The sequence below is a fragment of the Herpailurus yagouaroundi genome, unplaced genomic scaffold (genome assembly GCF_014898765.1).
Source record: "Herpailurus yagouaroundi ecotype Mexico unplaced genomic scaffold, PumYag 182, whole genome shotgun sequence".
Taxonomy (NCBI): domain Eukaryota; kingdom Metazoa; phylum Chordata; class Mammalia; order Carnivora; family Felidae; genus Herpailurus; species Herpailurus yagouaroundi.
The window spans coordinates 16,928,274-16,943,267 of NW_024412413.1; the positions used below are offsets into that span (position 1 = coordinate 16,928,274).

The following is a 14,994-nucleotide window of genomic DNA, read 5'->3' on the forward strand; positions in this document are numbered from 1 at the left end:
ACGAGGTGAAATTAACTGAACGGTACTTGACAGAAAATCTAGGGAAAGGAAGAGACATGGTTTGAACATGTTACCTAAGGAGAAAGAATACGGTGGGGAAACGGATGCTGGATGATTTCCCCCATGGAAGCTGTACAACGGCTCAGGAAAAGTTGGTGCTGGCTACAGCCAACTAGGAACAATGGCCTTAAAATCTCCAAGGGACCAGGCAGCACGCCATCAGAATTTCACAGGTGTTTGCAACTCAGGTTGTGCCTTAATATACCTGGGTGTTTCTATAGCATTTGTATAATTTTATCACACCCTGCCTGTTGTTTCTGGTAATGCGTTCTATTAGACAAACCCCACTGATAAAGAACTTCTGAAACCCTTGCCTTTGGGATAAGAAGACACCAAGTTCCGTTTGCCAGTACTCCCCATTGCTCCCCACTGCTTCTGTCTCTTCTTCCAATACCTTTCATTGTTGGACCCTGACCAAATCACTCATTCTCTGGGGCCCGCTTTCTTACCCTCCAAATGAGAATCGAACTATATTACCTATTCCTTCCAAGTCTAAAAACTAGATTATGAAATTTATGACAAATGGCTACTTCTGAAAAACACAGATGATTCCGTTATCCATTTTCTTCTCTAGAATTAGGGGACTCTGCGCTCAGAGCGGCTACGGGGCCAATGGGATTTATCTAGAAAAAAAGTGGCGTGGCAAGCAAGCGTAGGCTTTTTCCCTCCAGTAAAAAAGCGGCGAGAGTCGCCGCGGCAAAAATCTGTTCGCTCCTATCTCCTTCGATTCAAAAGTCTTCTGGGCAACCACAAGTAGATAAAACCCTATCGTTCCGCTCTCGAGGTGTCGTTTGGGGCGCTAACGACACGGACCAGCGTTAAGCATCCGGCTCCCTAACCGCAGACCTTAACACCAGCGGCCAGCACTGAGCAGCCGGACCCGCGCGAGGCTCTGCGGCTTCCCGTGAGCCGCGGTGCGGCGGAAGCGGGGCAGCCACACTTCCGGTGGCTCACTCATGCGCTCGCCACACTTCCTGTTGATTCAGCCCCGCCGAGGGTTGGGTTGGGTTGGGCTGGGAGGAGGGCCGGCGGGTGGGCGGGAGGCTGCGGGGGTGGCGGCCTGTGGCCAGGCGTGGGCGCGCGCGGGGCCGCGGCGGGCACGGAGCGTCAGCCTCGTCGCTTCAGTCCCGGGCACCCTCGGCGGCCGCGCCTCCCGCCCTGCGTCCTCCGGTCCGGCTCCGCGCCACCATGCCCGCGGTGGACAAGCTCCTGTTGGAGGAGGCGTTGCAGGACAGCCCCCAGGTACCTCCCGCCGCTCCGGTCACCTCGCCCGGGGGCCGGAGGCCCCTCAAGCCCCGGGATGAAGGCCTGGAGCACGCGGGGTGGGCCGGCCGGCCGGGAGGGGGCACCCCTCAGGCGGGGCTGGAGAACCCGGGAGAGCACCCCACGGCCGGAGTCTTTGTGGCGCGACCCCTTCCCAAAGTCAGCTGAAACTGACGCTGCCCGGCCTAAACTCCGGCTCCCCCGCTTCGCTGAGCGCCTCGGGCAGATAATTTAACCTTTTTGTGCTGCAGTTTTGTCATCTGTAACCCAGGGGTAATAATTGTATCCGCCTGGTAGAGTTGTCAGAATTAAGTAAGGGAAAGCCTGTCAGGTTGTTAGCGGGCAACGTCTGGTAGAAAAGAAGTAGTCAATCTTAGTTATTATTATCCCCGCTACTACCACTGATGGGATAGGTCCTGGTGGATTTAGGGCCAAGATGGGAGGCAGAGAGCCCAGATCTCTTTCTCAGCGGTACCCTTCGGCACAGTTTTCCCATTTGTCAAGAGAAAATGACAGCACCTGCCCTATTTGTGGCACGGGGGAACTTCATTAGCACGCTGGAGATGGAAGTTAAGTCCTTTGAGCTCTGCAGATGAAAGGGGCTGCGTAAATATGGCAGATGAGTGCAGAATGACATTAGTTTATAATCCAATGGGCTTCTCTTCAGGGAACTTTTGTTCCCCATTAGCATTTCCCCAGCTTCATAGCCGCTCTCCTGGTTCTGAGTTGTTTAAAGAAGTCTCTTTATGCCCAGGTGTCTCAACTCTTGAAAAATTCTTATATTAACCTGTTTTCCTTCTCTTTTCGGTTCCTTTCCTTTTTCTTAGCGGATTGAACTCCTGGTTCAATGACCTTTTGATGGACTTAGCTACACCCACTCTGCCTCTTGCCAGTTCAGAATAAGTAGTAAAAGGGCTACGTGCTTAGTTTTCTTCTGCCCCCGCCCTTTTTTTTTTGATCTTTAGGTAGGCAAGTGAGAAACTTGATCAAGCTGTGACTTTTTTTTTTTAATTGGCATCCGCTGGTCTGATTGACTTTTCAAAGGGCTCTTTGAAGGCTTCAGACTGGTGGCATTTTAATGGGACCAAAGCTCTTTGGAGAAGTCATTTTGTGCATCCTCACACATAGTGTGAGATGTGAAGATAGTAAGGTAGAATTTAGGATTTCCATTTGCTTTGTAGTTGGAGAAACTGAGTGCAAAGATCTCTTGCTTTCCTAACTGATCATGGTGATGGGCTGAGCCAGGTCAGAGAGGTTGTACTAACTGACTCTCCATGTTGCTGGTAAGTCACATGCTGCATTTTTGCCTCTCGCATAAGTGAACAGGCACAATTTCTGAGTCGTTTACAGGGTTTGCTCAGCAGTGAGGCAAGCAAGTCAGGAAACCTGGGTCCTGATTCTTGCTCTCCCACTGACTCGTCATGTGACTGGGGCATGTCAGCCATCTCCACCCTGTGACTGAGTCCGTTTTCTCATCTGCAGAATGAGGGACCTGGAGCAGATGACCTCTAAGGGGCTTTCGAAGCTTAAAATTCTATCATAGTGCATGGTTTATAACTTTGAGCTTGTTATGTGAAAGAGGAGGTTGTGTGGCATTGCCCTTCCTATGTGCTGTTCCTCTTCACGTGGGGAAGTTGCTACTGCCTTTGGGAGTTGGGTGTAACCCTGCTGGGGTCCTTCACGAGGTTGTTCAGTGGAAGCTAACTTTCAAGAAGGTCTTTGATACTCATCAGAATATATTTAGCAGTCTTACAGGGGGCATGTGCCTAAAGCGGCCTTTCTTCCAAGGAGGCTCATCGATTTGGAACTGGAGAGAAGCTAATCAGAGTCCTTCATTTTATGTGTGCAGAGGAAAAACAGTAACAAATCCCTATGTGACGCATGCATTTTGTGTGCTAGGCACCATTCTAAATCCTTCACCTGTATTAATTCACTTCATGTTCCCGACAGTCTTTTGAAGTAGTAGGCTTCCTATTAAAAGTACCAAGGAGCAGAGAAGTTAAATAACTTGCCCTAGATTATACACGCTGCAGCGGCCGAGCCAGGATTGGAACCAGGGAGTCTGAGTATATTGTTCAAGTTGACCCAGCTACCTGGCACCTGGATTTTCTGTCATCAGTGACCTAAAATGTTTTTCCGCTGAAAGGAGAAGGTCCTGAGAAACCATCTATCGTTTGTTTGTTCTAGTTTTCTGAAGAGTAGTTATGAGGGTTGCCACAGCAGCCTGTGCAGGATTGATTAGTGAACACAAAAGCTTTTGTATTTGAACTCAGTGACCCAAGAAGAGCTGAATAGCAGTTGACCTCCCTTAGACACATCTATTCATTTCCTCCTTTTTAGTTCTGCGGGGTGTATTGTAAGACCCCGTCTGTGCACACACACGTTATTTCTAGTTACATCTGATATGTGAGATGCACAGTGTTTCAGGGACTAACATACTTGTCTCCATGGCCGATTACGAGCCTCTGCTCCTTGCCAGGCTCTGCTAGATGCCGGGAATATAGTGACATGGTGAGAATGCCTGCCCGCCACTGGTGCACAGTCTGTTCCGGGAGACAGATAAGGACTGATGCGGGCAGCTGCAGCCCCCAGGGGCTTACTGTCTTTTGCGTGATAGCGAGCTTTTGAGATAAGGTGCAGACAAAGGCACTATTGCTCGCTGTTTTCTTGATTTTTGTTTGTTTGTTTCCTTTGCCCTTGGCACAACTGAAGCCCAGAGAAATTAAAGACTTAGTTCTGAGCTTATGCAGTGAGTGGCCCAACTGGGAACGGCCGTCCTTGACCAAGCCAGGCTTTTCTTTCCTCAAGCAAGATTCCTCAAAACAGCCTGTGGTTACGTCTTCTTTGTGAAGAACAATGCATGTATTTTACAATCAGAGTTATTAAGGCTGTGCCGTTATATAATCAGATACTATTCTGGAGAGTAAACCATGTCTGGGACTCTTTTATTAGGGAACAGCCAGTTTCTTTAAGATGGAGGGGTGATGTGGAGCTGAGGCTGTATCCTTGGGGTGTCTGATTTGGTTTTTCTGGCTGGACATACTCTTAAGGGTGCAGAGTAGGAGAGAAAGGATGGGATTGAAATCCTGATTCTGCCACTGTTACGTTATGCAGGTTACTCAGCCTCTCTGAGCTTGTGTTTTGACATGTGTAAAATTAGAATAAAAGTAATTACTGAATGGGATTCTTATGAATAAATAACGCGCTAAAGTTATTTATGCCTGCTTGTCGTAGTCACGCCATAAATGATTGCTGGTATCTTTATAAGTGACATGCACCATCGTCTTTCAGACTTTTAAGTAGAGTCTTTGATGTCTGATGTACCTGTGCCTGGTGCTTGGTCTCATTCCTTATGACTAAGAACAGTCCTGTTGTTCCAGATATAAATTTAAGCAGATATGGAGCTGATAATGTGGATATCAAAACCGTGCCTAAGATAGCTGGGTGTATTTTTCAGCTGTGACCATGACCTAGTTAAATTAGAAACACTGGATTTTTCTTGCCAGTGTTAATGGGGGTCATGGTAAACATGTCCAGAGTGTAAGGAAACAAAACAAAACTCTTCTGATACAAGTCTTTAGCAGTTATTATAGGTGAGAGCGTGGCAGTAGGATGACCAACGGGAAGCCAGCTCCAGGCAGGAAGGACTTGGGCTGTGGACCACAGAGCATGCCTACTGGTAAAGCTCAGCCTGCTGGGTGACAGGTACAGCCTCCTGCGGTGGAGGAAGCATGGCCATCGGTGCCAGACAAACCTGGATTTACATCCCAGCCCTGCTGCTTCCCCACCACGGGAGGTTGAGCAAGTTTCTTAACCTTGATGAGCCTCAGTTTTATCGTCTGTGAAAGGGGTTATGTATCCATGGTATCTGTCTCCTAAAGTTGTTGGAAGGATTCAGTGAAATAACAAATATTTAATGCCCACCACAGTGTCTCACACCTAGGAGGTACAGAGTAAAGGAGTTTTCGTTTTTTTTCCTGTTCTCTTTGTGGAGGACATTTACACAAGCCTTCTCTTTTCATCTTACCTATCGTTTTCCACTCAATTTTATTCCTAAGAGTTTTGAAAACAAGGAGTAGGACTTGACTAAATGGATATTTGTAGTATTTTAAAAAATTAAATATCCTCAATCCAGTTGTATCATTCTTCTCAATATCCTAGACATGGTAGGTACAGCGAAGAAAGATACCAGGATCATAATAGACATGGGTGAGTTCCTACAGCATTGACACATTGACTACAAAAAGGTGAAAAGGTCCTTCACTCTTAGATAACATTTATAGATAACCATTGCTGTGGTGTTAAAGTGAAATCACACACAGACCCGTGCTCCTTTCCTTTCCGAGTCTCCCAGAGGCTTCATCTGTAGCTGCTCTCGGTATCTTCAGCAAACTCTGCTCTCAGTTAACAAAATGAAATCCTACGTGTAAAGCCTTTATTATCTTTAGTAAGTAATCAGTGCTCATTATCGTCATAATCAGTGTCATCTGCTGTCACTATAGGTCACACAGTAGTAGGCACTTTATGTACATTCATGATCTCAGTAACCCTGCAAATTAGTGTCAGAGCTTGAATTTGGACTCAGCACTGACATGGTCCCCCAAGGTGCTCCCAGGTCCTTTGAGAGGTGCAGCGGGCTATAAGCTCCTGGAGAACATAGAGTCGATTCTAATCACCTTTGAATCCCAGTTCCCAGCACAATGTTTTGTCAGATATTAGATGAAGGCAGAGATGCATGCATCAATGAATGAATGCAGTCTTTTTTTATTTTCCAAAATAAAAATTATATTTATTTAATTTTAAGTTTTATTTATTTATTTTGAGAGAGAGAGCATGAGCAGGGGAGGGGGAGAGAGAGAGAGAGAAAGAGAGAATCTCAAGCAGGCTCTGTGCTGTCAGCGTGGAGCCTGATGTGGGGCTTGAACTCACCAACCTTGAGATCATGACCTGAGCTGAAACCAAGAGTTGGATGCTTAACTGACTGAGCCACCCAGGCGCCCCTGAAAAAAAGTATATTTTAAGAAGACAGAATGAAGAGTTCTAACCCAGTGTTTTTCACCTACTGGTTGACATCCATGAGTCAATTATGAGATCCAGTGAGTCACAATCATGATTTTTGTTTACAAATGGAATAGAATAGAAGAAATCAGCGCATATGCGTACTAATGACGAACATTGGTAAAATGTGTTGCGCACCATCGGTTTTCATTTTAAAAAGTTTGATGGACTCTGCTTTAGCACGCGAATTACACACTGTAGGAACTCTGATATTTTGCTGTCATTGAGAGCTTTTTAAAAACCTACCCGATGGGGCGCCTGGGTGGCGCAGTCGGTTAAGCATCCGACTTCAGCCAGGTCACGATCTCGCGGTCTGTGAGTTCGAGCCCCGCGTCAGGCTCTGGGCTGATGGCTCAGAGCCTGGAGCCTGTTTCCGATTCTGTGTCTCCCTCTCTCTCTGCCCCTCCTCCGTTCATGCTCTGTCTCTCTCTGTCCCAAAAATAAATAAAACGTTGAAAAAAAATTAAAAAACAAAAAAACCTATCCGACATCTTCCTTATTGCTCTGGTCCCTCTGTTAAAAAGGACTGATAGTAAAGAGAGTATACTGGTCTCAGAGCAGGTATTTTTAGCCTTAAAGGCCTCAGGCAAAGCCAGGACAAGTGTGTGTTACTGTGAAGTGTACCAGAGTTTGTGGAACAAGATCAAGGGTAGACTGAACCACCCAAACGCCCAGATAATTGAGGGTGCTTGGAGGCCGGTTATTGCTCTCTTACCTGAGCTGAGAAAAAGAAGGAATTGAAATTCATTTTGCAGGGAAATAATGAGCCTTAAGAGGGTATTCTTTGTAACGTGCTTTGATACCATCTTATTAAAAGCATTTCTGTAACTCACTGTTCGTTCTGTGCCTCATGGGTTATTCTCAGAGATTCCATTATCCCTGGCATAATATTTTAAATTCCCACTGCGCTGGACACAGTAAGTAAAGTCCCCTGAGTAGATATAGTCACTTATGTGACACCTTGATACTTCTTTAGATGCCATCAATATGTAAATATTTCTTCAGAGTTCGCCATGTGTCGGGCTCTGTGCATAAGAACGATAGGAAATGCAGTGGTTTAGTCTTCGTAAAGGGAACTGAGTTCACGTTCTTGTTAAGTTGCTGTCTCGGTGTTGTGCCCAGATCTGCTGGTGGACCCAGGGTAGATCTGGAAATTTCCTGGCTATGAGTTTTAAATTGGTTGAATAAAAGACGACAAAAGACATGAAAATTGACCATAGTTTCTGAAGAGGAAAGAATGACACACTCCTGCAAGATGTCCAAGACTGCAGAAAACCAGACAGATGGCTAGCTGTTGGGGTGGTATACTGCTGGGCGTCCACACCCCAGGTAAACACGCAGGCCTGACGTTGTGTTCAGTTTATGGGCTGGAAAGGAGAGGCTGCCTTTTTACCTCTTTTTTTTTTTTTTTTTTTAATTTTTTTTTATTTAATTGCATAGACTCTCCTGATGCTTGGGTAGGGGCTAAGTTGAAACAGTAATAGTGCTGGAGTCTTAACTCTTTAAAAGTTGGCTTTCCTTCTCTGGCCTCGACACTCGAATTATATTGTTTATCCCTGCGTTGTAGTCTGAAGGATTAGAAAAGCAGTTCTAATGCCTTTTTTTTTTAAACACTTATTTATTTTTGAGAGAGCATGAGAGGGGGACGAGCAGAGAGAGGGGACACAGAACCTGAAGCAGGCTCCAGGCTCTGAGCTGTCAGCACAGGGGCTTGAGCCTGCGAACCTCGAGATCATGACCTGAGCTGAAGTCAGAGGCCTAACCAACTGAGCCACCCAAGCGCCCCTAGAAAAGCAGTTCTAAATTAAAGCTCCAGAAATCAACTCTTCCTACTATTATCAGTAAAAGAATGAACCCAGAGAATAGGCCCCTTCTCTCTCCACATTTCAGAGGTGTGTGTTTTCTACCTCCTTTGTAACTTTTCTACTTAGAAATAAAGTCGACTTTGTTTCTTCTTTTCTTGTAGACTCGCTCTTTACTGAGTGTTTTTGAAGAAGATGCTGGCACCCTCACGGATTATACCAACCAGCTGCTCCAGGCAATGCAGCGCGTCTACGGAGCCCAGGTATCCACAGCTGCGCCCTCACCTGGGCGGGGGGAGTAGGAGCCCTCTGCCCTCATCTTGAACTTCTCTCAGGAGGTTGAGGAATTTGAGTCAGAACAACACCGTTTAAAATTTGGAAATAAAATCAGAATTGCTTCCGTTCACTTTCAAAAACCGAGGACAATCTGTTTTCATTGCTTAAGAAAGAGGGTAATTTTCCTGTGACTAGTAAAACCAGTAGAGAAGGACCATGTCACCGGTTTTAGTTTTGTTTTTTGTTTGTTTGTTGTTTTTTTTTTTAATTCAGCCCCACAGGGAAACATTTGAATCTCCTCTTCCTACTTGTGAATGCGGGAGGTCAGTATTCTGAGACATGCTCTTTGTCTTTCTCCTAAATGGGAGTCTTAGATGTCAGTGCAGGCAGCGAGAGAGGCTCTTTTCAAGTGCTTCCTCTGAAAAGACTTGAGTCACACTTGTGAAACTGTTGGGTGGCTTCTTTGTTTTCAGGAACAGATCTCTCTGACTTGCAAAACAACGCAAAATAAATTGCTGAGTAGCAAAAGTGAATCTTTTCAAGATCAAGAAGTGTCCATGTATGTTACTTTCTCAGGGAAGGCTTGGGAATTGCTTAAAATGTTTAGTGTCACACATCAAAATATGGCAGCTGATGCTTTTGACTATTGATTCCTTGCCGACTTAAATCTGTGTGTGTTAATGTTTCTTTTTCTCACTAATGACCTCTAAAGAAATGCCACATTCAGTATATAATATGTATACGTTAATAATAGTGTATAGTCAGTTATTATTATTATATAGCTCTTAACATTCATATATGATGATTTGTTATTGTCATTGTTTTATTAGTGCTTGCCATCAAGTTGCTTACATTTGGGGTGGAGGACAGAGAATACAATTAAGAGTGTTTGCACCACTAGGAAAGGAGGTCACCTAACCTTGAGGAATTGTGCTCAGCACCCAAAGAGAGGATGATGGTGGTCGTTGACATTGACTGAACATTTCAGGACTTTTACATGGATATTTCATTTAAATTCCCCAGCAACTCTGTGAGATGGGCATTGTTGTCATTGTCCTCATTTTATAGTTTAGGAGACTGAAGGATTCCAACGACCAGGACCATGACCAAGTGCACCCTGTTCATACGTGGCAGAGCAAGTCCGCCTGAAGCCAGAGCCCAAACTCTCAGCCACTGAGCATGGGGTGGCCTGAACTAGAAAGTGGCAGTAGAAGTGGAAAGAAGTGGATGAAATTCAGAGGTGTTTAGGAGGCGGGTTGGTGATTGATTGGATGTGAAGGGGTCAGATGTGTAAAGGATGAGTCAGGAATGACGTCCAGGTCTTTGACTTGAACAACAGGGTGGATGGTTGGGAGCACAGAGGAAGAGATGGAAGGGGTGTGTGTGTGTGTCAGGAATGACAGGGATGCCGGTCATAATTCTTTCTTGAAAGGCTGATTTGGGATGTCCAAAGTGGAGAAAGAGCGTGTTGAAAGTTCAGATCTAGAGTTCAGGCTGGAGATACAGAGTTGCAAACTAGACTGTATTATACAAGTGCAACTTAATTGGAACTAATTATAAAACCCAAATAAATCATGTGCTTTTGTGTGATTTTACTTATTTGGCTAAGACATTCAGAAATTGGGGACATATTATTTTGATTTTTTTAAACCCTACTTATTTATATTGTATGTTTTTATATTTTTCTCTACATAGTCAAAATTTAAGAAAATAGGATTTTTTTTTTAAGTTTATTTCTGAGAGAGAGAGAGAGAGCGAGCATGAGCGAGGGAGGAGCAGAGAGAGGGAGACACAGAATCCAAAGCAGGCTCCAGGCTCTAGGCTCTGAGCTGTCAGCACAGAGCCCAATGTGGGGCTCGAACTAGTGAACTGCGAGATCATGACCTGAGCTAAAGTCGGACGCTTAACCGACTGAGCCACTCAGGCACCCCCAAAAATAGGATTTTTTTTAACTGGACTTAACACCTGAACTTGCTGTTCAGTAATTTGAATATCGTCATTAAATGATTTACCTCTTGTAAAGGTTCAGGATCCCGAAGACTTAGGGACTGTGTCTCTGTCACTTCAAGAGTCTCTGTTCTGCCTTTCCACATCTGTCAGAGTCATTTACTTGGAGATGTCCAAATGCTTTCTTTACGTGTTTTTTCTTTTGAGCCAGAAAACTACATTTTGCCAAAATTAAGTGGGTCGTACATTCCAAGAGTCTGTACACTGGCTTTTAATTCACACCACATGATCAGCACACGGGTCCTCTACTGGCCAGAAACGCTTCTTCCTGCCTCGGCATTTCCTGCAGCAGAGGCTCGCGGGAACGGCCAGTCAGTGGTGCCAAACTCAGCGACAGAGCCCAGCAGCGGCTGTCAGCATCCAGATAGTTTGGGTCAGCGTCAGCTGGTTTCCAGGTCTATTTGAACTCTTAGGTGTTTTGTTTTGTTTCTTTTTAATTAAAAAAAAAAAAGAACTTTTCTGACCCTTTGATCAGTTTGTGTGTGTGTGTGTGTGTGTGTGTATACACATGTGGATGATGTGTGTGTGTATAGTAATAACCTATCTGTTTTCATTTAACTTTTTCCCTGAGTTGTGTTTTGTTTAACATTATTCCTTACATATTTTATACCTAGACATGGCGGATTAAATTAATAGGGTTTTATAATCTTTTTAACAACACAGGCACTTAGCAAGATGTTTTTTATTATTTTTTAAAAAACCAGATTTATGCAGCTGATAAAAGATAAATGTTTATGAGAGATACTTTGAATCAGACCAGTTGGTAAATTTCTGTATTCTGCTAGGAGGAATGCCCTTGGACCTCAGTTTCAGAAAGGAAGAGTGAGAAAAACTAGAGGAAAGTTATGTGAACAGTTTTGCTGATTGTCGCTGTTTTGGGGGAAATGTTGAATTTCGACTTAAGCGGTAGAATGAAGCCATGGTCTCTGAGCTGTTCTCAGCAGTTTACACGAGTCCCTGAAGTCACGTCTGGTCTCTTAACTGTCAGACGTGCCTTTGCACATTGTGAGAACTTAGGACCTCATTGTGAGTCATTTGAGTGAAGGAAGCAGCACTAACACAGCAGAGATGGGTTACTTAAAAACATGTGCTGTCCTGCAAACTGTTAGCTAACTACATTGAAAATCTCCATGATGTCTGAATACATGCTCATGTACACGTACTCGGTCAATCTCAAATTTTGCATTTGATACATTTGGTATACAGAATAACATATACAATCAAATAGATCTGCCATAATTTTGTCTCTTTCTTGGAGAGGTTAAAAATTTTTAAATCTTTGGGGTGCCAGGGTGGCTCAGTCGTCGTTTGACTCTTGCTTTCAGCTCAGGTCAGGATCCCACGGTTTGTGAGATCGAGGCCCGAGTTGGACTCTGCACTGACAATACGGACCCTGCGTGGGATTCTCCCTCCCTCTCTCTTTGCCTCCCCCCACAAAAATACAAAACAAAATAGTAGGCTATTAAGTTTTGGGGGAATTAAAAGATTTTGGGCTGCGTGGTGCAGGGTCTGTCCCTCTAACCCCTCCGTTGTTCAAGGGTCCAGAGTATAGAGATATCAAGTTAAGCAACCTAATGTACCTCCTGGGAAACAAAATGAGAGGGGTGGACTTCCAGGAGTGTGAGCTTGTAATAGGGATGGGGATGGATTTGGAAGGCAGGTAGGGTCAGAGCTGCATATTTTAGTAATAGAAATAAATAGTGCTCTCCATTTGTTGGGCACATAAACATACCACACACTAGGCTCAGCATTTCCTTTGTAGAGTCTCATTTAGCTTTCACAAGAAAGGAGCTACTCTAGCATGTGTTTGCAGATCAGTTTACGTAGCTTGCCTAATGTCACAGTGGCACAACTGGAATTTGCACTCGGGTCTTTGACTCCAAAACCCACACTGTCACTCTGAACCACTGCACTGGACTCTTTGGACGTACCGGTCTCCGGAAGTGGCAGCAGAGGCTAAGGAAGTAGGAGCGTTCAGAGGTTGTTCTTGTCATCGTAGAATAACCCCCACTCTAGAGCAGCCGAACCGCTTTGTAGCACGGTGGTCCCCCTTCAGCTGCGGGCTCACTTTCTGAACAGTTTACCTGCAGTCATCGGCAGTCTGGAAGCAAGCGCTCCTCCTCCCGACACTTCACCACAAGGTCACTGGTAGCCTAGTGCTACATCGTTCGCCTCACTTCATCTCCCCTCCTGGGCATCTTATCATCTCACACCACCACAAGGAGGGTGAGTACAGCACGAGGTATTTTGAGAGAGAGAGAGAGAGACCACATTCACGTAGCTTTTATTACAGTATACAGTTGACCCTTGAACAATGCAGGGGCTGGGGTGCTGACCCCCACACCGTTGAAAATCCTCATGTAACTTTTGACTCCTCCCAGATTTAACTAATAGCCCTCTGTTGACCAGAAGCCTTTCAATAACATAAAGAGTCGACTAACACATATTTTGTATGTTGTATGTATCGGATATTGTATGCTTACAATAAAATAATCTAGAGAAAAGAAGATGTTAAGAAAATCACGAGGAGAAAATACATTTACAGCTCTGTATATATTGAAAAAAATCCATGTAAGTTGACCTGCATAGTTCAAACCCATGTTTTTCAAGGGTCAGCTGTATTGTAATTTTTCCATTTTGCTATTAGGTATTGTTAATTTCTCACTGTGCCTAATTTATATATTAAAGCTTTATCGTAAGTACGTACGTGTAGGAAAAAGCATGGCATATGTAGAGTTCATTGCTAGCCACTATTTCAGGCATCCACCGGGGGTCTGGAAGTGTGTCCCCCATGGAAAGGGGGGCCCCCTGTAGTTAGAAGTGGGAGCCAATTCCTTGTTGGATTGGTCTTTATGCATGATTGTTTTTAGTCAGTGCATAGCCCTGAAAAAGTCAAGTTGACGTGGATACGACAGGGACTGAGAAAAAATATGTATGTAGCTTAAGGTGTAAGGGAACAGAGAGCCTGAGTGGTCTCCGAAAACAGCTTTGGAGACCTGGAATCCTGCACTTGATTTGCATGGAGGGCCTACAGCTTTCCCTCATGATGGCTTTGAAGGCTTTCTGATTGGGGTCAAAGATGATTCTGGGTGAGAGTCATTCACTTAGGTACAGGGGTTAAGTGTTTGGCCTTGGACTCAGCAGATCTGAGCTCCAGTGTTGGCCACTTATTTGCCTGAATTTCCTTATCAGTTGACAGAGGCCATAATAATGGCTGCCTCATCAAGTTGTTGTAGAGTTTACCTGTGAAGTTCAGATCAGTTCCTGGCACGAAGGCCTCTGGGTGTTAATCATCTTTTTTATTTATTTATTTATTTATTTATTTATTTATTTATTTATTTAATTTTTATTTGTGAGAGAGAGAGTGAGAGAGCATGCAGGGGTTTGGGGGTGGATCTCAAGCAAGTACCATGCTCAGCTCAGTACAGAGCCCAGTGTGGGGCTCCATCCCATGACTGAGAGATCCCGACCTGAGCTGAAATCAAGAGTCAGACACTTAACCGACTGAGCCACCCAGGCGCCCCTGGGTGTTCATCATCTTTTAAGTCTTACAATAATAGTACTTGAGATGGCACATTACTCTGGGACTCTTATTTGTGTTAAATAGGAGCCTGGCCCTCTGATCCTGACTTTCTTAACGGAGCAGTTTATACTTGCTTTCTTCCCTGTGTCACTTGATGCTTGATACTCACTCTTCAAGCCACCTGGGTCTGGCCTCCCTCTTCACCTTACAGTGGGGGCTGCTTAATGCCTTAATCATACCCTCTCCACCCTCGGGCCCTGGGTAGCACCTGATTCTTTCACAACACCCCTCTTAAAGCAGTCTTTCTTTGGTTTTTGTGACAAGGCCCCCTCTGGTCCCCTCCTAGTTCTCTGCCTGTCCTTCTAGGTCTTTCTCTTTTCCTGGCACCCTGTTGCTGCCTACCCTTAAGTCTTGGTGTTCTCCAAAATCCCATTGGAACCCTTCTCTACTTAGTCTCTATTTGGTTCCAGGGCTAAGATCACTTCAGCAAGCCTGGCCATCTCAGAATCTGTTTGTAGTCCTTGTCTCTGGGTCTTTATTGCAAAAACATTTGCCTATTGGTGCCGTGGGAGTGAGTGCTCAGCTCTTTCCTCATCCATCTTCCTGCATGTAGGGAGGTGTCTTCCCCCCTTCAGTCCCTCCTCTACCCTACAGCTAAATGAATCACTTCCAAACCTCCCTTCCCTCCCTGTCTTCAGATGTTTCCGTGGTTCCCTGTAACTGCAAGGTGGAGATTAAACTCCTCAGCAAGGTATGTGCAAAGTGCTTCATACTTCATGAACTGAGTATCAGCCTACTCTTCTAGGCTCATGTTTGGTTGTTCCAGATTATGCCAGACCCTCTACATGTCTTAAGACTTTGCTCTGCCGTTCCTGCTGCCAGGAATCCCCATCAAACCCTTGCCCTGACAAATAGCCTTTCTGGCTTTAGGACCTCACGTTCGAGGTCTCTGGCACCTTTCCTTCCTTCCTTCCTTCCTTCCTTCCTTCCTTCCTTCCTTCCTTC

The 14,994-nt window shown here is 45.0% G+C and overlaps 1 protein-coding gene across 4 annotated transcripts in view; it reads left to right on the forward strand.

The window, feature by feature from the left end:
• The first annotated feature begins 1,119 nt into the window (after nucleotides 1–1,119).
• Nucleotides 1,120–14,994, forward strand: part of APPL2 (adaptor protein, phosphotyrosine interacting with PH domain and leucine zipper 2) — a 54,496-nt gene continuing 40,621 nt past the window's right edge. Inside the window, exons 1-2 of one of the 4 annotated variants that reach the window (XM_040491016.1) lie at nucleotides 1,120–1,302; nucleotides 8,348–8,446. In XM_040491016.1, the coding sequence (XP_040346950.1) occupies nucleotides 1,249–1,302; nucleotides 8,348–8,446 (153 nt within the window). In that variant the 5' untranslated portion in view covers nucleotides 1,120–1,248. Of the gene's footprint in view, nucleotides 1,303–8,347; nucleotides 8,447–10,826; nucleotides 10,880–14,994 lie in introns of those variants that run through there. The other 3 variants (XM_040491014.1, XM_040491015.1, XM_040491017.1) reach the window with 3 other exon arrangements.